This window comes from Schistocerca gregaria, chromosome 5 (assembly GCF_023897955.1).
Source record: "Schistocerca gregaria isolate iqSchGreg1 chromosome 5, iqSchGreg1.2, whole genome shotgun sequence".
NCBI lineage: Eukaryota > Metazoa > Arthropoda > Insecta > Orthoptera > Acrididae > Schistocerca > Schistocerca gregaria.
The window spans coordinates 358,643,037-358,670,514 of NC_064924.1; the positions used below are offsets into that span (position 1 = coordinate 358,643,037).

The following is a 27,478-nucleotide window of genomic DNA, read 5'->3' on the forward strand; positions in this document are numbered from 1 at the left end:
CAGCACTTTCTTTTTTCTTTTTTATGTGCATATCAGTGTGGAGACTCCCTTTCCCGAAAAAAAATTACGCTTTTAATAATGCTGTATTCCAGCATTTCTGGTGGCGACAACGATCAAAGAGTACTAAATGGAAAAACAAAGAATACATAGCCATCTCGGTTTCACTCGGCAATTAAAAAACTCTACACACTTCACTAAATTACTGGAAACAAAATTAGAAAATTTTCATATCATCACACTTGGTAAGGGAAACAACGGAATGTGGAGAAGAATTCATGACGTATTCAATAACTAAAACAAGAAATGTACCTCTTGGTAATAACTTCCTAAGAGTCTTTAAAAAGAAACTGATTCTAACTGCAATGGAAATGGCGTAAACCTGTATCGGTCAGTTCAGGACGAACGCACAGTATTGACTGACTCGTTCAAAGTTTAATTTTCTTGGTTCTGTTGACGCAAGCGGGGTGTGGATTCCGTGGCATACATAAATCGTTCGGCGTTCTGAAAACTCGAAGCTGGGTGGCGTCTCCAGCGTCTTAAGTCGTGATGATGAAATGAACTTTTTCCAAAATTGTTATTAAAAGTATTTTTACCCACTTCTCACCCTTCTGCCATCATTCAACAACAGTTTCACACTATAATAATTCGTAGTTGTATACCTGTAATTATAACTAACGTGCAGCTACTCACACATTTCTCCTGTTTCTCTCTCGCATCTTCATTACTTGACAAAAAAGTGGAACATCCAAATCGGTAAAAGAAACGAAATGAAACCTCACGGGTTGACAGGGTGCTTGGTGTAATTTCACTGGCTACAGTACTGAGGCAAATTTATAAAGAATTTGTAAATATGAGCTCATTTATCAATATGACATTGTATCCCTCTGGCCTGGGTGCATGCACTAATTCGATCGGTAAGGGTGTCATCAAGCCGTTACATCGCCTCATGAGGCAAGCTGGCTAACGCCTGTTGTAACTGGTCCTAGATGCCCTCGATATTAGCACTGGGACGGAGTTACCGTCCTATCTGGTCCCACAAATGTTCTACAGCGGACAAATCTGGGAATCTTGCTAGTTACAGGCGTACATCAAAGCCATGCAAAGAGTTCACAGGGACATCATATGTAGGCCATCATGGTGCTGTTGAAAAACGGCACCGCGATACTGTCAAATGAGGACGAAGGATGTTTGTGAAGTACAACTTCGCCATCAGACTTCCCTCATCACCACCAGCCATTGCCTGAAGTCATAGCCAATGGCTCCTCACATCAAGGTTCCTGGAATAACAAAACTGTACCTCTCCAAAAAAGTGGGAGAATTGGAATCTCTCCTCCATCGCCGCCATGCTACGATAATCGGTGTCAGTGCATGCTTCGTAGTCGACCTATGCTTCCTAGTCACGGCATAAATCAAAACGCAGCCGTTTGTGTTCTGCTGAGGGTAGCCGTTACATGGGACACGTGGGACTCCTCCTACTGCTAGTCTCCAACCAAATAATGTTCAAATGTGTGTGAAATCTTACGGGACTTAACTGCCAAGGGCCTTAGTCCCTAAACTTACACACTACTTACCCTATGTCATCCTAAGAAGAAACACACACACCCATGCCCGAGGGAGGACTCGAACCTCCGCCGGGACCAGCCCCTGAGACCGCTCGTCTAATCCCGCGCGGCAGTCTCTGACCAATGGGGCGGGATAGTAAAGAATGTTGCAGGACGTTCATTACTTGCTGTTGGATGGAAGGCGCAGATATGAAGGGGTTACAATGTGCTTGGTGCACAATACGGTGATTCTCCCTTGTGTTGGGCAGACGTGGTTGACCGGAACTTTGACGACGAGTATGCCTGCCCTCACATTCCCATGCAGTCCAACATCGGACCACTGCCATATCCGAATGTCCCACAAATCTGGATACTGCGCTATTCGACCTGACGGCCAAATGGATACCGATAATCAGGTCCTATCAAACTCTGTTAGGTGCTGATAACACTGTCTCTCACGTGTACACGGCACCTCCTTACCCTTCACAGTAAGGAAAATCAACACGCACTCTGGAGGTCATTTTATCTATCACAGAGGACTGGAATTCTAATCATACACAGTATATTCCACCATAAACAATATAAACGAACAGAATGCGTTACAAATGTGGAAGACGATTTATGGCTATTAATGATTCAATAACGAGGATATCCTGACAATCATGTAGGGAGCTAGAGACGCATGAAACTGGTGGTCAGTGTTGTGTCTAGGAATCCTGCATACTCGGTTCGCTAGACAGTCAATCAAACAACTCGTATTAAGGAGTTTTATTACAATCAACAAAATTACCATACTTAACATTGATAGATGTGTCGCAAGCACAGGGTGACATGCAAAATAAGCAGTAATCTTCAGAATAGACAAAAACACATCAGTGATCGAAGTGGCTAGCGTTGACACTGCTATCGGAGTGGGTACCACCAGTCGGGAGCAGAACTTACACGTCCTCTTCACGTAGGTGCCGCTGCTGTCGCGTTGTCGTCCTAGAGGGAGGTCGCTAAGCGTACGATTTGCTGTCCTCTCCTCATAACCTTTTCTCCCCTGTATTTTCCGACCGGCTTACCAGCGCTGACTTTACGCTGTAACAGTTACCAAAATTTATCTAAAATAATGACACGTAAAGCTTAAGTAATTAATTAATAATTGCTTCCATTGCAAAACAACACTAATAACAGAATACGAAGCAGCGAATAATACATCTCGCACAGACCTAATATCATAAACTTTGACACCCTAGTATCTTCCAGCTTAAAATGACTGTACATCATTCAAACGTTTTTTGTAATTGCACTAAAACACCGTAGGGTATGTAAATTCCGAATGCACCACATGAAAGGCTGGGCAAAGCTGATTCAAAATAGTATGTCACTCAGTCTCATTCAAATCCCTCTGGCTGTACTGCACCGTCACGTTAAGATATCCGAAGTTTCACTTCTGTTGTAACGGGCTTCAGTGTTCGCTCTGATGAAGGCTTCTACTGCACACAGGAAACGCCGTATATTTTACTATTTTATAATTGTAGGAATTGGAACCTCCTTGCACCTTTCCGGCATCTGCTATCATCTCAATACACATAAACAATTTATGAAGTAAGATCAGCAGCACTATATAGCCGCTATCACACGACACACCTAACGTGTGCAAGTCAGGTCTAGACGGTCTGCCACCAAGCGGGAGAACGGGTGAAACTAAACTTTCAGTAGGCGGTTTATACACCGTGGAGAAACAGGAGCCGTTTTCTGTAGGGTATCGGTGCATGTGTAATACAAGAGGTGTATAAATGCAACAGCAGAACGCAGCATCTTGAGCGGACTTTCTGTCTGTTATTGTTTTAACGTTTGGTACCTTCTCATTTAGGGAAAGGAACAAAGAAAGTATAAGGGTGCTTATTGAGACATAGATCAATAAATAGTGTCTTTATGATCCCTTAGAAACGCTGTACCACAATAAGGTACGCCTACAAATGTTTAATTCTCAGTTTATATGTTTTACATAACTGTTATATAATTTTACTTTTCATATGTGTATGTATCACATTACTTGGCGAAAGTGCCGCACGTGTTAGATTTGATTCCATATTTTCTATTATTTCAGTATGCCAGGAAGGATAGTGTTGATAGGACGGCCACAAGCTTCAGAGCGGTTGTGATGGCCGCGACCAGTGAGGACTAAAAGTAGTTTTTATCTTTGTGGTCGCACCATTGTGCCGAACTGAAAATGGTAAGAGACAATGTCAGGAGTGGCACAGACGCGATTATACATAAATGAAGTATGTGGCGGTTCCCCCATTACTGTGTCATCTGAGCGAAACCCATCACTCAAACCGATAACAGTTTGTTAAAACAAGACACACGTGGCTTCGCTCCTTCATCCGAGCCAGCGACGAACTCAGTTACGTCGTCATTCTGTCCTTCTCCTAACCACTTCACGTGAACATAGACAATCTTTAGCTTGTACCACCATGACGTAAATCGAACACTTCATTTTTAATTCTGTATAATCATAACGTAATTTCGTTCTAGCAGCAGAAGATAACCACAGATGAATAATAAATATGAACCTAGTCCTCTCAGAAGTTTCAGAATGAGTAAATAGTGGGTTTACAAAAATAATAACTTTCACACTCAGCGAAATAAATAACCTTGCGGTTCGGAATGGGGCACTGATAGAGACTTACAGGTTAGGTGTATCTTGTCATAGAGCTCACGAAAATTTAGCATTTCCAGCTTATACGCTTGGGGCGCTTGTGCAGACTTGTGTACGATAGATCTGTCGTGTAACACCGGCTTAAGACTGATCGATCACGTTTTGTTGTCTACTGGAATTTGGACGACCTTTAGACATTGGAGGAAGATTTAGACAAAAGGGAGGAACAGCACCACTTTTTAAAAAAAGACAAAGAATAAATGCAAAGTACGTTTATAACAAAGACAAAGAAGTCGACAGCATCCTATTACAACATCAGTGTGGGACATTGTATTATGTAGGAGTAATGCTAAGAACCGGTATGAAATAGGAAGATCAGCGTTAGGGAAAATGAATGGAAGACGTGTTGTAAAAGATTTGGGAATGTGCAGTTCATCTGTAAAGGTAATCGGATACACGAAGCTAGTGTAACCTATTCTAGAATAATGTTCTCGTATATAGAATCATCAAATAGGAATGACAGCCGACATCGAACGAAGTCAGACATGCGCATCTGGGTTAGTAAAAGTCAGGGTAATACAAACAAAGTGTAACAAGAATGCTTGGTGAATTAAAATGAGAAATTGGGCAGAAATACGACGTAGTCTCGTGAAACACAGTAGATTAAATTTATAGATCCTGTACCTGCAGAAGACTGCGCGACCATTATGCTTCAACAATAATGTATCGCTCTTATGGATCATGAGAACAAGATTAAAGAGATAGGGGAATGTACTGAGTCATGAAGAGAGTTGTTTTTCCCCTCATTCAACATATGCTATGCTGAGCCTAGACGTACCCCTGTGGACGTCTGAATTATATCTGTGAATGTTAGACAGTCGGACCGCTCTCAATGGACTCATGTGCAATTAATGAAAAAGGCGTTGCGCGTAAAATAACTAACGTGATGGGATGGCATAGCAAACGCGAGACATGGATTCTGTAAGCCACACAAGATAACAGACAGATGGTTTATCTGATAGTGAAATGAAACTGCAGCTCACATTCATCCTACTTTATTATGACGTTTCGCTATCGGCATATATGGATAAAAACTTTTACAGGATCAGTTCGATTAAAAGCAATGTAGAGAATAAGAAAACTATAAGTTGATAAGATCGTTCAATATAAACACGTACTGTACCTTCCCTGCAGATGTGATTGCATCCACTGTGCCGTAAAGTGAATGTGAGTATTTACAGATCCTCACAGTCCCTTTACGGAACAGTGGTGTTCATAAAACTGCTGCGCTGTTTATAGTAATTACTCTTTAATCTTGTACGTGATAACTAATATCAATGAAAATTGGTTTTTCTTCCTTCTCGAGAGATGGACGAAGAGGTACAGTGTAATTAATTTCTGTCCAAAGCATTGTCGTCGGTACGCTATATTAAGATGGAATATATAAATGTGTATTCGAGTCTTAATGCGAAGTTTTTTAACGCCGAATTTTCTTCAAGAGTGTGAGGGGCTGACAGTATATTCGTTAGCAACATATTTTATTTATGAAAGGTATATCTCTTTGTGTAGCGTCTTTGATTCAGAATAAAAAACGTCCTCGGTCCGGGTTTGAATCCGCCGCTGCTTAATTTGAAATTAATAATCAAGCATTGGCGGCCGAAGATTTCCGGCATAAGAAGCCACCAAGAGAAAAAGATTGAATAATCAACGAAATAAAAACTTTCTAAGAGTTGCGGCATGGAATGTCAGAACCTTCAACGTGGCAGTGAAACTAGAAAATCTGAAAAGGAAAATGAAAACCCTCAAAAAATGGTTCAAATTGCTGTGAGCACTATGAGACTTAACATCTGAGGTCATCAGTGCCTAAAACTTAGAACTACTTAATACTATCTAACCTAAGGACATCACACATATCCATGTCCGAGGCAGGATTCGAACCTGCGACCGCAGTGGCCGCGTGGTTCTAGATTGTAGCGCCAAGAACCGCTCGGAGACAGCGGCCGGCCAAACGCTCAATCTAGATGTTGTAGGGGTCAGTGAAGTGAAAATAAGACAAGGATTTCTGGTCAGATGAGTATAGGGTAATAACAGCAGCAGAAAATGGTATAACAGGTGTAGGATTTGTTATGAATAGGAAGGTAGGGCAGAGGGTGTGTTACTGTGAACAGTTCAGTGAGCGGGTTGTTCTAATCAGAATCGACAGCAGACCAACACCGACAACGATAGTTCAGGTAAACATCCCGACGTCGCAAGCTGAAGATGAACAGATAGAGAAAGTGTATGCGGATATTGAAAGGGTAATGCAATATGTAAAGGGGGACGAAAATCTAATAGTCATGGGCGACTGGAATGCAGCTGTAGGGGAAGGAGTAGAAGAAAAGGTTACAGGAGAATATGGGCTTGGGACAAGGAATGAAAGAGGAGAAAGATTAATTGAGTTCTGTAACAAGTTTCTGCTAGTAATAGCGAATACCCTGTTCAAGAATCAGAAGAGGAGGAGGTATACTTTTAAAAGACCGGGAGATAGGGAAGATTTCAATTAGATTACATCATGGTCAGACAGAGATTCCGAAATCAGATACTGGATTGTAAGGCGTATCCGGGAACAGATATAGACTCAGATCACAATATAGTAGTGATGAAGAGTAGGCTGAAGTTCAAGACATTAGTCAGGAAGAATCAATACGCAAAGAAGTGGGATACGGAAGTTCTAAGGAATGACGAGATACGTTTGAAGTTCTCCAACACTATAGATACAGCAATAAGGAATAGCGCAGTAGGCAGCACAGTTGAAGAGGAATGGACATCTCTAAAAAGGGCGATAACAGAAGTTGGGAAGGAAAACATAGGTACAAAAAAGGTAGCTGCGAAGAAACCATGGGTAACAGAAGAAATACTTCAGTTGATTGACGAAAGGAGGAAGTACAAACATGTTCCGGGAAAATCAGGAATACAGAAATACAAGTCGCTGAGGAATGAAATAAATAGGAAGTGCAGGGAAGCTAAGACGAAATGGCTGCAGGAAAAATGTGAAGACATCGAAAAAGATATGATTGTCGGAAGGACAGACTCAGCATACAGGAAAGTCAAAACAACCTTTGGTGACATTAAAAGCAACGGTGGTAACATTAAGAATGCAACGGGAATTCCACTGTTAAATGCAGAGGAGAGAGCAGATAGGTGGATGAATACATTGAAAGCCTCTATGAGGATGAAGATTTGTCTGATGTGATAGAAGGAGAAACAGGAGTCGATTTAGAATCGGAATTAGCTTTGGAGGACTTACGGTCAAATAAGGCAGAAGGGATAGATAACATTCCATCAGAATTTCTAAAATCATTAGGGGAAGTGGCAACAAAACGACTATTTACGTTGGTGTGTAGAATATATTAGTCTGGCGGCATACCATCTGACTTTCGGAAAAGCATCATCCACACAATTCCGAAGACGGCAAGAGCTGACAAGTGCCAGTATTATCGCACAATCAGCTTAACAGCTCATGCATCGAAGCTGCTTACAAGAATAATATACAGAAGAATCAAAAAGAAAATCAAGAATGTGCTAGGTGACGATCAGTTTGGCTTTAGGAAAAGTAAAGGCACGAGAGAGGCAATTATGACGTTACGGCTAATGATGGAAGCAAGCCCACAGAAAAATCAAGACACGTTCATAGGATTTGACGACCTGGAAAAACCGTTCGACAATATAAAATGGTGCAAGCTGTTCGAGATTCTGTAAAAAGTAGGGGTAAGCTATAGGGAGAGACTGGTCATATACAATATGTACAACAACCAAGAGGGAATAATAAGAGTGGACGATCAAGAACGAAGTGCTCGTATTAAGAAGGGATTAAGACAAGGCTGTAGCCTTTCGCCCCTACTCTTCAATCTGTACATCGAGGAAGCAATGATGGAAATAAAAGAAAGGTTCAGGAGTGGAATTAAAATACAAGGTGAAAGGATATCAATGATACGATTCGCTGATGACATTGCTATCCTGAGTGAAAGTGAAGAAGAATTAAATGATCTACTGAACGGAATGAAAAGTCTAATGAGTACACAGCATGGTTTGAGTGTAAATCGGAGAAAGACGAAGGTAATGAGAAGTAGAAGAAATGAGAACAGCGAGAAACTTAACATCAGGATTGATGGTTCACGAAGTCAATGAAGTTAAGGTATTCTGCTGCTTAGGGAGTAAAATAACCAATGACGGACGGAGCAAGGAGGACATCAAAACCATACTCGCTATGGCAAAAAAGGCATTTCTGGCCAAGAGAAGTCTACTAATATCAAATACCGGCCTTAATTTGAAGAAGAAATTTCTGAGGATGTACGTCTGGAGTACAGCATTGTATGGTAGTGAAACATGGACTGTGGGAAAACCGGAACAGAAGAGAATCGAAGCATTTGGGATGTGGTATTATAGACTAATGTTGAAAATTAGGTGGACTGATAAGGTAAGGAATGAGAAAGTTCTACGCAGAATCGGAGGGAAAGGAATATGTGGAAAACACTGATAAAAAGAAGGGACAGGATGATAGGACATCTGCTAAGACATAAGGGAATGACTTCCATGGTACTAGAGGGAGCTGTAGAGGGCAAAAACTGTAGAGGAAGATAGAGATTGGAATACGTCAAGCAAATAATTGAGGACGTAGGTTGCAAGTGCTACTCTGAGATGAAGAGGTTAGCTCAGGAAAGGAATTCGTGGCGGGCCGCATCAAACCAGTCAGTAGACTGATGAACAAAAAAAAAAAAAAAAAAAAAAAAAAAAAGGAAGGTAGGTCAGAGAGTGTGTTGCTTGAACAGTTCAGTGATAGGGTTTTTCTTATCAGAATCGACAGAAAACCAAAACCGACAACGATAGATCAAGTATACATGCCGATATCGCAAGCTGAAGATGAAGAGAGAGAGAAGAGGATATTGAAAGTGTAATACAGTATGTAAAGGGAGATGGGGCACTGGAATGCAGTTGTAGGAGCTGGAGCAGGAGAATAGATTGCAGCAGAATATGGGCCTTGGACGAGGAATGAGAGAGGAGAAAAATTAATGGAGTTTTGTAATAAACTGCAGCTAGGAACAGCGAATTGCTCATGAATCACGAGGGGAAGAGGTTTACTTGGAAAAGGCTGGGTGATGCGGGAAGATTTCAGTTAGATTACATCATGGTCAGACAGAGATTCCGAAATCAAATACTGGATTGTAAGTCGTACCTAGGAGCCGATATGTACTCAGATCACAATATAGTAGTGATGAAGAGTAGGCGGAAGTTTAAGACATTAGTCAGGAAGAATTATTACGCAAAGAAGTGGAATACTGAAATACTAAGGAATGTCGAGATATGCTTGAATTGCTCTAACGCTATAGATACAGCAATAAGGAATAGCCCATAGGCAGGACAGTTATAGACGAATGGATATCCTAAAAAGGGCGATAACAGAAGTTGGGAAGGAAAACATAGGTACAAAGAAGGTAATTGCTAAGAATCCATGGGTAACAGAAGAAATACTTCAGTTGATTGATGAAAGGAGGAAGTACAAACATGTTCCGGAGATACAAGTCGCTGAGGAATGAAAATAAATAGGAAGTGCAGGGAAGCTAAGACGAAATGGCTGCACAAAACATGTGAAAAAATCGAAAAAGAAATGGTTGTCGGTAGGATTGACTCAGCATACCGGAAAGTCTAAAAGACCTTCGGTGACATTAAAAGCAAGGGTGTGGCCGAGGCGTTCTAGGCGCTTCAGCCTGGAACCACGCGACCGCTACGGTCGCAGGCTCGAATCCTGCCTCTTGCATGGATGTGTGTGATGTCCTTAGGTTGGTTAGGTTTAAGTGGTTTTAAGTTCTAGGGGACTAATGACCTCAGATGTTAAGTCACATAATGCTCAGAGACATTTTTCATAACATTAAGAGTGCAACGGGATATCCACACTTAAATGGAGGTGAGAGAGATGATAGCTCGAAAGAATACTCTGAAAGTCCATATGAGGAGGAAGATTTGTCTGATGTGATAGAAGAAGAAACAGGAGTCGATTTAGAAGAGATAGGGGACCAGATATTAAAATCAGAATTTAAAAGAACTTTTGAGGACTTAAGATCAAATAAGGCAGAAGGGATAGATAGCATTTCATCAGAATTTCTGAAATCGTGGGGGGAAGTGGCAGCAAAATGACTATTCACGTTGGTGTGTAGAATGCAAGTGTCTGGTGACATACCATCTGACTTTCGGAAAAACATCATCCACACAATTCCGAAGACAGAAACAGCTGACAAGTGCGAGAATAATCGCACAATCAGCTTAACAGCTCATGCATCCAAGTTGGTTACAAGAATAATATACAGACGAATGAAAAGGAAAATTGAGGATGCGCTAGATGTCGATCATTTTGGCTTTAGGAAAGGTAGCGGCACGAGAGAGGCAATTATGTCGTTGTAGTTAATAATGGAAGCAACATTAAGGAAAAATCAAGACCGGTTCATAGGATTTGTCGACCTCGAAAAAGCTTTTGCCAATGTGAAATGGTGCAAGATGTTCGAAATTCTGAGAAAAATTGGGGTAAGCCATAGAGAGCGACTGGTCATATACAATATGTACAACTACCAAGAGGGAATAATAAGAGTGGACGACCAAGAACGACGAGCTAGTATTAAGAAAAGTGTAAGACAAAGATGTAGTCTTTCCCCCCTATTGTTCAATCTGTACATCGTGGAAGCAGTGACGGAAATAAAAGGACGGTTCAGGAGCGGAATTAAAATTGAAGTCGAAAGGATATCAATGATACAGTTCGCTGATGACATTACTATCTTGAGTGAGAGTGAAGAAGAATTACATGATATGCTAAATGGAACGAACAGTCTAATAAGTACAGAGTACGGATTGAGAGTAAATCGAAGAAAGACGAAGGTACTGAGAAGCAGTTGAAATGAGAACATCTAGAAACTTAATACGAGGATCAATATTCACGAAGTAGATGAAGTTAAGGAATTCTGCTACCTAGGCAGTAAAATAACGAGTGATGGACGGAGCAAGGAGAACATCAAAAGCAGACTACCTATAGCAAAAGGGCACTTCTGGCCAAGAGATGTCTACTAATATCAAATATAGGCCTTAATTTGAGGAAGAAATTTTTGAGAATGTACGTCTGGAGTACAGCATTGTACGGTAGTGAAACATGAACTGTGGGGAAACCGGTATAGAAGAGAACAGAAACATTGGAGATGTGGTGCTATAGACGAATGTTGAAAATTAGGTGGACTGATAAGGTAAGGAATGAGGTTTTGTGCAAAACCGTAGAGGAAAGGAATATGTGGAAAACACTGATAAGGAGAAGGGACAGGTTGATATAACATCTGTTAAGACATGAGTGTATGACTTCCATGGTACTAGAGGGAGCTGTAGAAGGCAAAAGCTGTAGAGGAAGACAGAGATTGGAAAACATCCAGAAAATGATTGACGTAAGATGCAAGTGCTACTCTGAGATGAAGACATTGGCACAGGAGAGTAATTCGTGGCGGACCGCATAAAACCTGTCATAAGGCTGATGACACCCCCCCCCCCCCCCCACACACACACACAAAAACCCTCCATGTCTTGCTTAAGTAACTGGAATCCGTGTGTAACCTACGTCGGCTTCAGAGAATATCGCAAGGATCGGCGATTAGCTGGATGGTAGTCAGAACTTGCAATCAAGTTATAATAGGATGGGGAAGTAATCACCTTTCCTATGAACTTTACTTCTTTACAACGCCGACATTGACGGCATTCATTCGCTACTGAACAGACTGTGTAAAAGCATCTTACACGTTCTTGCGATCTTCTTACATACTGGAAGCTGATAATCCGATTCACGGTTGAAAATCATAAAGAAATTACATCTCAGAATTTTCAAGGCCACGAAGAGGTGCACAGAAGATCCAAGTAAATTATCAGAACGAAGGTTGCGCTGCATTCCTTTAACTTCGACGAATTTTTCCACTCCGTAATTCCAAATAAGCTGTTACTGGTGGATAGCTACTTACACGTCAATATGCAGTAGGTAATAGGTGTTTTCTCAAAGCAAATTATTCTTGCACTACAAAACTGTTACGGCTTTCGTGGCAACTTGTTCACAAATTGCCTGTCGTCTACTGTCTCGGGTTCTTCAGCCGACCTTTGTTTGATCATTTTCCCTACGTTTCGCCAGCGCGAGTGGCTGGCACTATCAGAGATTCACCCTCCGTTGCCACCTCCAGCAACAATGGTAGGTGGAGCTTCGACAACGCCAACCATTTGTGCTGGCGAAACGTCAGGGAAGTTTTCAAACAAAAGAACCAGAGACAGAAGCTAATAATATTCGTACAATAATTGTAGAAAGTATTGTGATCATTTTACTTGCTGTGGGGAGACCACGTGCCACACGCACGCATCCATCATTACAATCTTAGCAAGAGAAACTAAAGCAATTATTTTCTCCTTTTCTCTCTAAGGTGACATCCATGGAAGTAGTATCCTATCAAATGTATGTAGTTTTCCAAGCTAATAACCTTGTATTATTATTTAGAATGACTTTCTTTTTCTAATTTCTGGAAAGGATTGGGAACAGTAGATAGACAAATTGGGAATGTATGAGTATTTTATTTCAGAAGAATTTGCTGTTTTATGCTGTGTTTCAGTTATAAGCGTTGTGTAAGACTGTAAGTGGTGTATTTCCTGACAGATGTGCGTACATATGCAGATATTTTTGAAATCTTGGTGTGGTTAAAAATTGCGCAAAATATAGATTGGAACATCAACAAAACATTGAAAATGTTCAATTTGTGGAGGAAGTCGATCAGACTCAGGAACTGAAGGTATTCCAGCAAGTTAGTACTTATCCCTGAACGAAAATTTTGCGCCATATGAGGACACTAACGTAGTCACGTTGAAAACTAAACACGAAGAAATCTTTACTCAATAAAATGAAATGGCTGCTAATATAGACAGTTTGGCAACCAAACAAGATGAACTCAGCTGAGTGAACTGGCTATGAATGTAGGAAATTTAACTTCGCATGTAGGTACCTTAACAACTAAATTGTTAGAATTGTCTAAACGGGTTGAAGGCTTGCCTACCAAGGAGTGCCTGACTGCAGTGATTTGCCAGGTTACGCAGTTAGCATACCAGCCGACGACGGTGACTAATCAGGTACATGGAGCTGCGAGTGAGATTGCCTGTATAAAAAACTTCAGGAGCAATTTACTCTGTCAGACGCCGTCAACGGAGATATCCAAAGTTAAATAGCAATAGCAAAGTACCAATCATTAAATCGAACAGTTGTCTCTGAAAGTAGACGATATTATTTCAGATGAAGGGGATTTTGTTGCACAGTTGTTTGCAAAGGTTAGTTTGTTGCACAGTTATTTCCAGAGAGTGGAAGGAAGCTCGAATCAGACTTGAATGTCTGGCTCCATTATAAAGAGGAACAAGTTGATCAGTGTGTGAAGCAAATGATAAAGGCTGCAGTACAAAATTTGTCCACAGCTAATAATTCGATCCCAAGCTACAACAAAATATATAGGCCCAGATTTTCTCAAGTGGATCAATTGGCTGAAAACGTAGAGAACGTTAATTCAGTTCACGATGGCTTCTGAGTAGCAGATAGACAATAATCAACGACCCCTGGCTCGCATTTTGAATATGTTTAGCCGTTTCAACACTCTTCTAATACGTGTTTATCTCCTGGCTCGCGTCTAACAACAAATATGAATGCGGAATTGTTGATGGCGGAGTTGATCTGAAATTGAGAATGCTTTTATACCTTATTTTACATCAGTACTTCTGCATACATATTTCGCACTCACCCATATGAAACTACACCATGTGGCCGAGCGGTTCTAAGCGCTTCAGTTCGGAACCGCGCTGCTGCTACGGTCGCAGCTTCGAATCCTGCCTCGAGCATGGATGTGTGTGATGTCCTTAGGTTAGTTAGGATTAAGTAGTTATAAGCCTAGGGGACCGATGACCTCAGATACTAAGTCCCATAGAGCTCAGAGTCATTTGAACCACTTGAAACAACAAGGCTATCTGAGTATCAGGAATCAAGTTTCTTCAAAGGTGAAAAATGGATGCCCTTTAACATCTGTGTATCACGTTACGTTGAAGTGAATACCTAAGGAAAGATAGGATAATTGAAGTGACTGGGGTATTACCGTAGTCTAAAAATGAGTTATAGGATGGTAGTTTTGAAATGGTCGCGAAGTAACTGCCTGACTTTGCGACAAGAGTGAAAGAGATGTATGTCTGCAAGTAGCAGTTTCGATTCAGTTTTAATGAGCATCCAAATACATGTGAAAGTATTAGAGTCTGAAGACAGGCTAGTCCTAACACTGTACCTATAGATGCATATTATTTCTCGTGCCCTGCTCACGTAAGCTGCTGTCTCTGACGACGTCCAGCCTTCAGGCGCGTGACGCACAATGAGTGCTGTGATGTGCCACAGACTGCAACACTTCAGCTCTGCCTCTGATTTTCAGATGTAGAGTGTTCTCTTACAAGCCGAAGTCTGCTCTACCGCTACTAGAAGCAAACTGTTCACTACTGCGCTTCAAACAGAAGTGTTGTGCCTTGTATTGAGGAGAAAGTTCGGTCTCATCTCTGAAAATCCGCACAATTCTCACTCGCTAAAAAGAACAGCACTGCAAAGTAGTTGGCCAATGATGTATTTGTTAGCACGTCAATGATCTCACCCTTATACAATAGTTTTCAAAATTAACCAGTTGTTACATACCCGGAGTTGCAGTTCTTAAACAATTCTGAGTATAGTTCCACTTTTCAGGTAGTTCGATGTTGTAGCCAATGAGATCAGCTTCACAGTCTCACTTCTCGGCAACTGTCACCTTGTCTTCTTCTACTGTAACTTTCTTTTTTATTAGGCGTCTCACAACTTTTTAGGCCAGAGGTCATCTACATCATGAAAAGTGGCCCTATTGTGTTTGCCCTGTCCTCTTCAAAGAGAAAAGAATTTCCGTTCACAAGGCAGGCCAGACACTTCTCACAGCAGGCCTAGATGTTTATACAAAATTGACTGCCGCTCACATAGCATTCCTGGAAGACAGCATCTTGGCACAATACAAAGTTCCTCGGAAGTTTGCTTTGCCCGGATGTCCTTGCACATGAGAATCGTGACCACTGCAAGTGTTAGTGACGCCATGTTAGCTGTTTCCGTGAATTCAGTCCTGGACACACATCACTGAACTTTATGAAAAGCTAGCGGGAAGATGCCAGAGCGTTTTCAGCCCAGACAGTAGTAAAGTTGGCATTCAGTACCTGCCTCTAGCGGCTTCTGCGGCCTATGCTAACCTCTGAATACACAAACCAACAGTCTGTGGGGCGGGGATTCTTCCCTTTGCACTAGATATCCACCCTCACCAGTCCGGCTTGGCTAGTCACGCACTCAATTGAGCTACACTGGAAGTTACATTTGAAAGTTATACTGGTGAAAGAAGGAATTAATGAAGTGGTTGACGGCTTCTCCTGGTAATTACTGACATTCATTGCAATTACTATTTTACTAAGCAAACAGGAATTAAATTCCTGTAATAATGGTTAAAAGTCAAATTATGATTGGTACGCGCCATTGGACTAGATCAGAATAGAAATACGATAATATTGTTTGAAAGTCGTCTTCTGTGTTGCCCCATGTTAAACGATGTTCGCTTAACAGTGTGCTCCAAAACACTTGTGCCAGCAGCAGTATTGTCCTCATTCGTCTTATCTGTCACAGATGTACAGGTCGGGTAATGCTTCGGCCTCTACGTTCTGTGATGAGTTCTAGCCGTCCAACACCTTGTCATCTACTCGTAGTTTCGGCATCCTGCAATCACTTTCCACAGATGCTCAAGGACTGTACCACATGTACACCCGCCCACCTACTCCGTTTCTGAGATGCTCGTTCCAAGGCGCCGGGCCATAACAATCTATTCTTTGTCCAAGTCTCCATCTGCGGCTCATGGTGTCCCTAAAATGATTCCCCATTCGTCTTTGCTCTGCTTATATACTGTCGTCACAGCATCACGTGCCCACGTCATCACCAGGAGGCATTCAGTCTCGCAGTGGTCACAATGTTTTGGCTCATTAGTGTATGTAAGCATATGTAAAGAGGTATATTGTCTGAAACGGATTCTATTGATTCTGGACCCAAACGCTTCCACCATGTGTAACTTTTTAAGACTGAATTCGTGGCTTTGTTTTACATTTGAGACGCGTTGACACAGTTTGATGCCAAACTAAACACAGTCATCTCTGTGATAGCACAACCAGAGCGTCGGCGATGGATTTTTGTTGCAGTTTCATCCACTGTGAAGTTCCAGACAGTGTAAAGCGAGAACTGACTTGCTTGATTCCACGAGACTAGTTTGGTGTCTGAATATCAGGCGTCAGAACTTCTGTCGATATTCGTGTAATACTGAGTATTTCTTACTGCATAAAACGCAAAGAGGTTGTGGTAAAACATGAAATGCAGCCTAACAAGTGATCGGATAATATAACTAACTTCGCAGGCATCCCCTTCTGCGGACGACAAACTGATGATCTTAATTTAACAGTTACTTTTTCTTTTGTTTTTGAAATGAATATTAATAACGAAGAGTAAAGTTCAAAGCTTGGTGTTAGTGTGTAGAATATTATAGCTCGTAATACCGGTGATGTTCTGAAAGGTACGTGTTGGACACTAACTAAAGGAGAGTGAATGTTACGGATGTGTTAGTGTATTAAATTCACCACGTATCAACTCGACTGAAACCAGTGTTTCATGTGATACTTGCCACACGCCGAAGTAAAGAGACAGCTTAAATCAAGATGTCAACGTTGTTAGACACGTTGTTCTATCTTTTCCAATAACAGGTGAACTAGCCTACAAGCCAAGCTACATGGAAGATACATAAATGAGGCTGATGCTTTTAGAACGTCAACTATATTTCCCGACAATAGTTGTGACTGGGCCTTGTGGACAGGATGTTTCCAGCTCATACGGACAAGTTGAAAATGAAATTCCGTAAGGTATCACCGTATTACGTCTTTAAGAACGATCCTTCTCATCTAATTTAATCCATTCATTATCGACTTCTACACTACAAAGATTATCGTATTCCGTGGACGTTTTTCTAATCATTACTAATCCTTTCTAAGTTTCCTTTTAGAATTTTCTTTATGATCCTTGGAAGGGCATTATTATGTGGTGGTCGACAACGTAGCGTTTCTAAAAAATCCCCTCAGGTATTGGGGACATGTTGTCCCATATACAAGGGCATTTGTACTTAGGAGAGGTTTTTAAGAGAGAGTATTCTGGCATTGTGTCTGAATGCAACGATCGTTGAAGAACAAATATAAAGCTCATGGAGAGCGCCCTGCTTGTTCTCTGTAATTAAATCTGTTGGTGGCAGCAAGGCGGAGGCGGAATACGAATAACTGAGTCAGAGGCAGATATGAGCTTTCCAATTGCGCTTACAGGTTTTGCGGAAACCGAGGTGTTTCGTTTTCACTAATTACAAATTCACCTGCAGACTCACAGAAGTTGCCTACAGTGAGATATTTTCTGTGATATTTTGTGACATACAGCAAATAACTGGTAAAGTATCCACCATTGTACAGTACACGTAGCATAAATTTTGCCAGTACAGTGTACATTTTTATTTTGGAACTAATACAGTAACGTATGTGTGCATCAACCTTGTTTGAGGATAACTTCGAATATGTACGGTAAGTTGAATCTGATAAATTCTATTGTTCATTATTGTGATAACATTACAGTAGGTGCTTTTAAATTATGCTGTACAGTATTTTACATAATATTACAATTCATCTAATTTTTGTTATACAACTACATACACTATATGTTATATTCCTAATTAGCTTCAGATAACTATTTTAGGAAGCATTCGGAATTTTAGTTATTCGTACTGAAATGGTTTCACTGTATTGTTAAAATTACCAGTTAGTACTTATTCATCTAGGAATCTCGAAATACATACAAGGTAGTCGACTACAGCCAGAATTTTAACAGATCGATCGTAAAGAAAGCTATAACTCTGGGTCCTAAAATAACGCAATTAAAACACCACTTCGAGAACCGCTGCTTAATTAAACGGTACTTGCCAGTAATAAATAATTTTCATGGCCTCATATATTTATTCACAGTTATAGGACAGATCACTGACCGTATTTTCTTTGAGTGCGTCGCCGTATCCGGAATCGATTACCAGTGTATTTACACCTACCGGAAAAAATACGGTAACGGGTTTACCTCAGTTTTGGGATTATTGCACAAAGCTGTCATTCTCCCTTCTCTAGTTCCAGGTGGTACGAAAATGTCTATCAGTCAGGCTAAGCACTCGATCACTGACTGGTGGGTGAGGAGTCTTCGCAATAGAAAGTTTACAAAAGAGTCTTCGTGAGGAGCAAATTATGCTCCTTACCTATTCACCCAAATGTTACTCACTGTGTATAGATTTCAGCTGACCAGTGAGTATCCCATCAGTTTATATCTTACACCGTTTGCAGAAGGAATTACGTAGATTAAGTGAAGTTTCATTGTTTTTGGAGTTTTTGGCTTCTGTGTTTCTCTCTGAAGTGTGCACATTGTGTTCTAATTTACTGCCTACATGGACACAGTTAATTTCATGGATCCTATACGCATCAAGATCAGATACTAATATTCCCTATGACGAGCGTTGTGATAATTTATGCCGCAAACATGTTGGCCATAAAGACTAATAATATAGTCAGCGTATTTATTTCTACTTGTGGGTTATTTGCTTGAACTATGGTAATACGTCCTTCTTCAACGTTTAAATTTAGTTTACAAAATGCTAGCGTCGAATCATAGTTATTCCAGATACTACACTATACGCTTTATATTTCTGCGGCTGCACAGACACAAGAACTCCTCATTCATTTTTATGAAACACTCTAATGTGTAATGTTCAGTGATTTTTGAAAGGGAAAAGAATTTAGTCGACCAAAGTGATATTTATTCTGAATTTAATTTTTGTTCCATGTGGATAATCGTCAACTTAAGTGAAACATATCTATATGTGGGCGCAATATAGAAATACTTGTTTCTCATGGGAAAGGTGAAAGCTATTAAGTACGGTTCTGGTCTTATGGCAAACTGATTTTAATTGTGCCACTTTTGAGTTTGTGTAGTTTAAGGTCTATAATTCCTGCAACTCCCTGTATCATCTTCGTAACCGACGCAAGAATGAAAAAAATTTATGCAACAAAGGCTGAAACACTGTTGATCAACCTTTTACGCGTAACAACGAGTACAACAGCTTAAATTTTCACAGTGAGGCTGTTACGTAAAAATAAAGGTAACAATACAGTTCAAAATTTGTAGCCCTATTCCGTACGTTTCAGTGAGGAAGGTAACATATGGTTTGAAGTTCGTGGATTTGATGTTTTATCGATTGCAATGATATGATGGTTTCGTTACCCTGCTGAGAAGCACTAAATTAGTATGAAATTTGCTGCCTTCAAATGTTGCTACATTAATTTCTCAAAAGTAAAAGGTACAGAAGAATGAAGTTCGTAGTTTTATCTGTTAATATTTCTTTCACACCATCCTTAAAACTGAAGAGGTTGTTTCTCCATCTCTTTATCAACACTGCTTGATTAGCCTATTACCTGGAATGTTTTCAATGTTTATCTGCGGAAAGCACTAAAATACTGATACGACATGTCTTTAAAAAGGGGCACCACACTTCGAATGCTATCAAAGAGAATACTTTTGTGTGTGAAAAGGATTTGGTCGGCGCTATGCAAGTGTTTAAAACTGTTAATCACGCACACTCGGTAATACGGCACGAGTGAGGAACAGCTTTCAATAACCGAGTGTTGTAAATCAGTTCTCAGTGAGCAGTCGTAGAAACTATCCTTCCGGCGTCAGAGACGTTCCTATCGTGACAACATTGCTACGTAGTGAATTCTGTTACAGATTTTTGTATGTCTGTTAGCTGTACTTTGGACATAAATATTTCATATATGCTGTTTCAGCGTACAAATGTGACTCCCTGACATTTTAGAGAAATCAGCAAGAACTACGCATATTCTGCAGATGAATACGCGATAAAATTCTAGTTGCTCAGTCGTGCAGTCAGAACGTAAACAGAGTATTTCGGTGGCGTCTTTTCACAGACAGACGAACCATGTCTGCAGCACATACGTTGCTGTGACTCAGGGCGACGAAATGCTAGACGTTAGAGATATGCGATGATACGTCAGCGAATGATCGCTCCCACCCACTCTTTGAAGCGAGTGTTTGTTATTCTGCTTGATCATGTTATCAACGATAACGGAAGGCGAGCAAGCATATTTCTCTTGTCTGTGGATACCAGCTTCGGTCACGACGACGAATAAATTTCAGAGGTTGTCCATGTAAGCCGTTTGATTACTTTGTGTAGAGACTGTCTAAAGTTAACATTTATTTAGGCTGTCTGCTTTGGCAGACAAACAGTGGGAGATTATTGAGCTTACAGCTCCACGGTAATCCAATGATCTTATAATGCGTATATGGTATTTCAGAATGGTAGTTAAGTGTCTCATGAGAGTCGAATTCCGGAAAATTAAAGTAGTAATTCTTTTGATGAACCCACGTGCAGTGACCTGCTTGTGAGTTCACGGAAAACTTTTGGTTATGCTAGCCGTAACATTATACCCTAATCTTATTACACTGCCTGACAAAAGAAGTGCAGCAACCATATGGATAGGAGTAAACGAAATGAACCTTCACGGCTTGAGAGGCTACTTAACGATATTTTAGCTGTTACAAATTCGAGTCAAATTTACAAAGAAATTGAAACTATGAACCCACTTGTCAATATGACGTTACATTCCCTGTGCCCAGTAAGATTAATTCGGTTGAGAAGGGTGTCAGGAAGCTGCTGTAGCATCTCCTGAGACAGGCTTCACCACAGCTGTTGTAACTGGTCCTTTACATTCCGGATACTCCTCCACTGGGGACAGAGTTGACTTCCGAGCTGGTTCCGCACATCTTCTATCAGGGACAGATGTGGAGATATGGCCTCAACATCACAAAGACAGTTGATTGAGGCACGTGCCACGTATGGGTGAGCATTGTCCTGAGAAAAATTAGTAACACGATATTGTCTCATACGTTGCGCCGTTGTAGTTCCTTCACTCACTATAAGGCGTGACCCCCAGTCATACTCGATAGCTTACCAAACCAGGACGACCGTAATAACACCACTGCATGTCTACGCTGGCTGGTGTGGCCGAGCGGTTCGAGGCCCTTCAGTCTGGCACCGCGCTACCGCTACAAAAAAATGGTTCAAATGGCTCTGAGCACTATGGGACTTAACATCTGTGGTCATCAGTCCCCTAGAACTTAGAACTACTTAAACCTAACTAACCTAAGGACATCACACACATCCATGCCCGAGGCAGGATTCGAACCTTGGACCGTAGCGGTCACGCGGTTGCAGACTGATGCGCCTCGCTACTGCTGCGGTCGCAGGTTCGAATCCTGCCTCGGGCATGGATGTGTGTGATGTCCTTAGGCTAGTTAGTTTTAAGTTCTAGGAGACTGATGACCTCAGATGTTAAGTCCCATAGTGCTCAGAGCCATGTGAACCATTTTGCATGTCCGCAAAACATGACACAGAATGTTGCAGAGTGTCCATCACTTGCTCACAGATGGCAGAAGCAGATGTGATGGAGTTATGATGCGCCTGGAGCACAGTACTTTAGCATGCAGTCGAACAGCGGGACACCGTTGAAATCGAATACTCTACAAATCAGGATATTGGACGCGTCGACCTGCCGCCTAAAAGGAGAGTGTTAATGAGGCGTCTTCCAAACACTGTCAGGTGATGATAACGCTGTGTCACACGAGTAGGCATGAGCTTTGTGTTCTTCACAGTGATCTTTCAACAGCTGAGGTTTGTTCACAACGCTTATATTTCCTACCAGACCTTGTAATAGCCCTAAAATTAACAACACTCATGCACTCTAATAGCTGTTCTTCTTCCCTCAGAGAATTTTAACATCTAACTTTTACATACCCGCCAGTGGCGTGCAGGTGTCCGAAGGTACGTTGACATCCGACCATGTTTTCTGGCTGCTTTACTTTCTTTCTCCGACATTATATACAGAATTAACCGCGTAGCCCATACATCGTTTAGCTAGTAATTAATATTGTTCTAAAGGTATCTATAAAGGGCAATAAGGAATGATGTACGTCGATGATTATACGCATGGAGCACTAGCTCATCCGCAAAAAAAGGAGCATCGAAATCGATTGCAGCGTGTTGATCTGTTTAATGAGCTCTTTGTATCTACATGTAGTGACTGGCGAAAAAAAGTAAACTCTACCTGGAGATGGTTGAAAAGGAATTGAAATTTAGCTATTACCTAATACTACTTACCATTACGCTTTATAAAAATGTGGAACGGAAACAATTTTTCTCGCCCTTTTACTGTTTATCTTGATGCAATTAAATGTGGTGAGTGATTCGGATGTGTCCATGACTGTGTTATTTATTTCGTAGGAAAAGATTCCATCAAAGATCTAATAAATGTTTCACTTAAATTTGCTTGTGTATTTTGGTTCAAAATGGTTCAAATGGCTCTGAGCACTATGGGACTTAACATCGATGGTCATCAGTCCCCTAGAACTTAGAACTACTTAAACCTAACTAACCTAAGGACATAACACAACACCCAGCCATCACGAGGCAGAGAAAATCCCTGACTCCGCCGGGAATCGAACCCGGGGCTTCATTGTTACGGAGAGAAAAATTACTGCGACGTCATTAGTTATCCTTTTTTTCTGACGTCAAGGGTCACATCACGTCCATGTGATAAAGACTATCACTTCGGAATTTATTAAATTTATTATTATTTATTTTGGTCACGTTGTGATGGGCTGCAGCCTTTTAAAGCTTTTGATCTACCGCTGATAAGCCAGCGAAAAGAGGGATCTTATTGTGCAGTGCAACGAGTTCAATTAATCTGTACTGCGCTGCAAAGTGTTTGTGCACTGCCGTGTGGGGAATGAGCGGGCTGGCGAGTGCAGTGCTGTGCTGGCGGCCGCCACAATAGGGGCGAGTGTGGCGCAGCAGCGAGCTAATGTCGTCCCATAGGAACCATTGCAAACTCTAACCGCACACCTGATTTACGACAATGGAAGCCGCGCAGGTAGCCGTAATTGCTCTGTGTGTGTATGCGCTTGTGTGTGCGCGCTGCTTCCTGAGTTACCGCTGTCCGTGGAAGCCCGTCACAGAAACTGCAATGATATGAACTAGTAAAATACTACGAATTTATTGCAGCTGACAGTACTATCACCAACTGACGAGTCAGAACATACTGTTTCATTTTATCTCGTAATTTTTTAAAACTTGTCTTTCGACTGCGTTCATGATGACGTCCTCTATACTTTCCAATCTTTGCTACGACCCAAATTCCATTTAACCTGTTTTGCATATTCTGTCCCTATTGTTTTCGCTTCTGCTGCATTTTCCAGCACCAAGTTAACGGTTCATGGATGTCGTAGCAGTTGCCCCACAAACCTTTCCCTTCTCCTGATAAGTGTCTTCCAAAGACTAATTTCCTCGCTCGTTCTGACTTTGTCTCCGTCATTTTTAGCATTCTTCATAGTCATATTTCCAATGCTTACTCTTTTCTCTTATCGGGATTTCCGATAGTCCAGGTATCTCTTTCTGCGCTCTAAATACAGGCTTCCCCATAGCTGCGTCAATATTTGGTACTAGCGTAATCCTCTTACTGTAAAATCATTCTTCACGCGTGTCAATCTACTTCTTATAATTTCCTTGCTTTGACCATTCTGTGTAATCTTGCACTGCGCATGGAAGAGTTCTGTCACTTCTTCCAGTACATTATAAATCTCAATTTGGATACTTTTTTATGCTAAAGAAAGGAGAAATTATATTTATATTTCCTACTACTTCTCATCACATTCATTATATTTTATTTACATATAAGTTGCACGAAGGCCATATCTTCGGAAAACTTCATTTCATCTTACACTTTTATTAATTTATGAGTAGATATGGTATAGGCAAATAAATCGTTCCTGAACTCAACCCCATTTTTCTGCAGAATTTTGGTAAGAAGAAGCACCTGTAGGAAAAGTAAATTGTTTATAAGTGTGTTGTACTCATCAGTACATCATATAAAGCCATGTAGAGCAAATGGTGAAAAGGAGAAGATGAAAAATGTGGAAGCTAAGCCGAGGGGAGGTGGGAGGGTAGGGGGAGAGCCTTATCGATGATCCGTGTTCTGTTTAAGTGTCAATCTCGTTGAAAATATTATCCTATGCTTCTATCATTACAGGCAACTCCGAGAGTCAGCTGAATGAGGCAATTCACGCACTGAAGCCTTCAGGAAAAAGAGTTATTGTCAGATTGAGTATGTTTGTAGAATTCCGTTTCAGTTCAGGATTCAGCAATTATTATAGGAAAATTGAGTGCAGTTTTGAAATCATGGAATTTATATCTTCAAGTGGCAGGGTGCGGATAACATGAAAACGCAAGTGAACTTTGGCATAACTGCGGTAGTGAATGGGAGAAGACGATCTGTCCTTAAGTACATAGACAGAAGGCTGTGAAATGCTGGGTACCGATACTGTGAAACTGCGAAAACGAGCACACAGTTTCACAATTGCTGTCTGCCGTTCTCCCATGCCATAACGGACCGTCTATCAAAGAAACAGTGGAAAGCCAATAGTTTTCAGTGAACAACAGAAAGGCTAATTTTAATATTTCAGTTTCTTACGAAAATTTTTTCGTCAACGCATTGGATTTCTGTTTTATAACAAGCACTTTCCGCGATTAAAACAGTCACCGGCAATACACAATGGTCCGAGCAAACTTCTACGGCAGCGTTTCTCAGCTTTTTCCCCTTTGGGGCACACTAAAGAAAGTTTCAAATTTTCGCGATACATCTGCAAGTGATATTTTTCCCCAGACCCAGATTAAATAAACGGCTGAAGTAGACACAATACATTCTTTCTATTATGGAGCGATGATCAGATACAAATTTTACAAATTCACTACGTAAGACCCTTGAGTAGGAACCAAAGTACTTCTTATCTGCGGAAGATTAGGAGACATTTAAAATTTCGCGAAACCCCTGACACCTACCATGTATTCGCGCCACACAAATGCATGGCGACACGGTGATTGAGAAACGTGGTTTAGTGTAACAACGAGGAAGCTAAACAATTGTAAACGCCAAGCTCTGTGCGCTAATATTAGCTAGATTTCCGGATCGCTGATGCACGCTGCTTTAACGTGACAGCCTTTCATTAGCGGTGATCTCTCATTACTCTCTGCTGCACTAATCACACCGGATTACACTGGCGTGTATACGAAGATAAGGCTACATGATGACAGGCTGGTTTTGGCAGCGGAGCCAACAGAGGTAAATTGTAGCTTATCGAAACTCCTGCATTCGTGAATTTACCCTGCATCTGAGGTAAACGCACGAATACGAAGGTTAGAATGTGCGACCTTGTCTCTGAATAAACTGCCTAACTATGAATTACACAAGACAGAAAGACTCATTTCAATACATAGTTTGGTAGGCTGTTGTTTCTGTAGATGCCTCGTTGAAATATAAATAAAAACACAATTCAATCAGTTACAAAATTTTCCGTTTTTTTTTTGTCAGCTACATATGTCGCAAGCATTGCTCTACGGTCTGGTGGAAGTTCTGGCATTTATCTAAGGTGTGACGCTCCAGGAAAACAAACAGTGTAAAGTTATCTGCAATCCTGTTCATTATCGTTGTGAAGTTTCCTCGAGAGCGCCACATTTCACCATGACACATTCACTGTTTACAGACATTTACCAGAAGTGTTACATGTACTTGAGACGCTAAAATCTGGTAACCTCACTGGTACAATATGTGAACAGTGAATGTGTCAAGTTCAAATGAAATACTCTCGAGGAAAGTTCACAACGGTGATGCAAATATTTCTACATCGTTTGGTACAGTGTCGTTTGAAGTGCAGGTGAAGAAAATTTATTATATTTAGTCGTCGTAATCTGTGATTTCAAATTCGCTTCGAAAAAACCTACTATCAGTAACTGCCAAACGCAATGTGATAGGCAGATGTATTATCGGTGAAAAAGTAAGAGAATTCGTCATCCGGCTGGACATGAGCGTGTTGGCGGCGTGCTTAGATATTTCGTTACCAATGTTAGGTTTGTGACAGCAGGACGCGGAAATAGTAACACTTGTTTGTGGATGACACGTGTCACTCACCTGGCGAATGACCTCATAGTCTAGCGGGCCCGCCACCCTCAGCTGCCCCGATGTCTCGTGCAGCGAGAAGGCGTCCCCGTCGTTTCCGGCCGCTAACTCGTAGCGGACCGCCGTACCAGCTGAAACACGGAGAGCACGGTGGTCACCAACATGCTGCGGACTAGCAAGCCGGCAAGCGCTATCTGCTCAAAAGTATACGGATAATTGTTAGTGGACACTTTTATAACGGCTCCAAATCTGATGGGGCACTTCCGGAGACGTATCTGAATATCTGTGGAGGAATGGTAGCCCATTCTTTATCAAGAAACGACTGAAGATATTAATGTAGGACGCTGAAGTCTAAAGTGAAGTTGACGTTTTAAATCATCTCAAGGTGTTCCATTTCTTTCAGTTCGAGAGTCTGGGCTTGCTACTCCATTTCAGGAATGTTGTTACCCATAAACCATTCAATACCTCACAGATGCTGCTTTATGATGGGGTGCATTATCTCGCTGATAGGAACTCTTTGTCTCGGAACTGTTCCTCTACTGTATGCAGTACGTACGTAACATTACTGTAAAATATATCCATATCCTTCCGAATATAGCGGTTTTTAAAGCACATCAGAACGACGAGAATCTCCCTAAATACCATACCAAAAGGTTCATTGTTAGCGTTGCATATAATGCTGATAAGATTCTCCACCCAGTCGCCAAAGTCATACTCTTCTACAGGGTACCACGTGATACAGTCAACTTCTGTAGTTGAGTGGTCAGTGTAGATGACACCATGTGGATGGTCTGGGTCCGACTCATGTTACTTGGGTAAACTGATGTGGGGTGCACGCAGACAGGTGATGCCTATTGAGGAGCTACTTGTCCGAGTAGTAGCGGCTACACTGTTTGGAAAGTCTGCAAAACAGACGGGAGGGGGGGGGGGGGGTGGCGGTGGACCACATGCCCCTCCATATCGTATCCGAAGGATGCCGCAAAGCAGACGATAACACGGCGATCAGTAGACAGCCCTTGGGCCTTCACGACCTGGCGAGGAA

The 27,478-nt window shown here is 41.4% G+C and overlaps 1 protein-coding gene across 1 annotated transcript in view; it reads right to left on the minus strand.

Annotated features, from left to right (window-relative positions):
• The window catches only part of LOC126273342 (neural-cadherin-like), a 597,074-nt gene extending 569,832 nt beyond the window's left edge, over positions 1–27,242 (minus strand). The window contains exons 1-2 of the mRNA XM_049976888.1: positions 27,167–27,242; positions 26,449–26,567 (exon numbers count right to left, since the gene is read on the minus strand). Of these exons, the coding sequence (XP_049832845.1) occupies positions 26,449–26,567; positions 27,167–27,242 (195 nt within the window). The remainder of the gene's footprint in view (positions 1–26,448; positions 26,568–27,166) is intronic.
• Between the last annotated feature and the right edge of the window lie 236 nt (positions 27,243–27,478).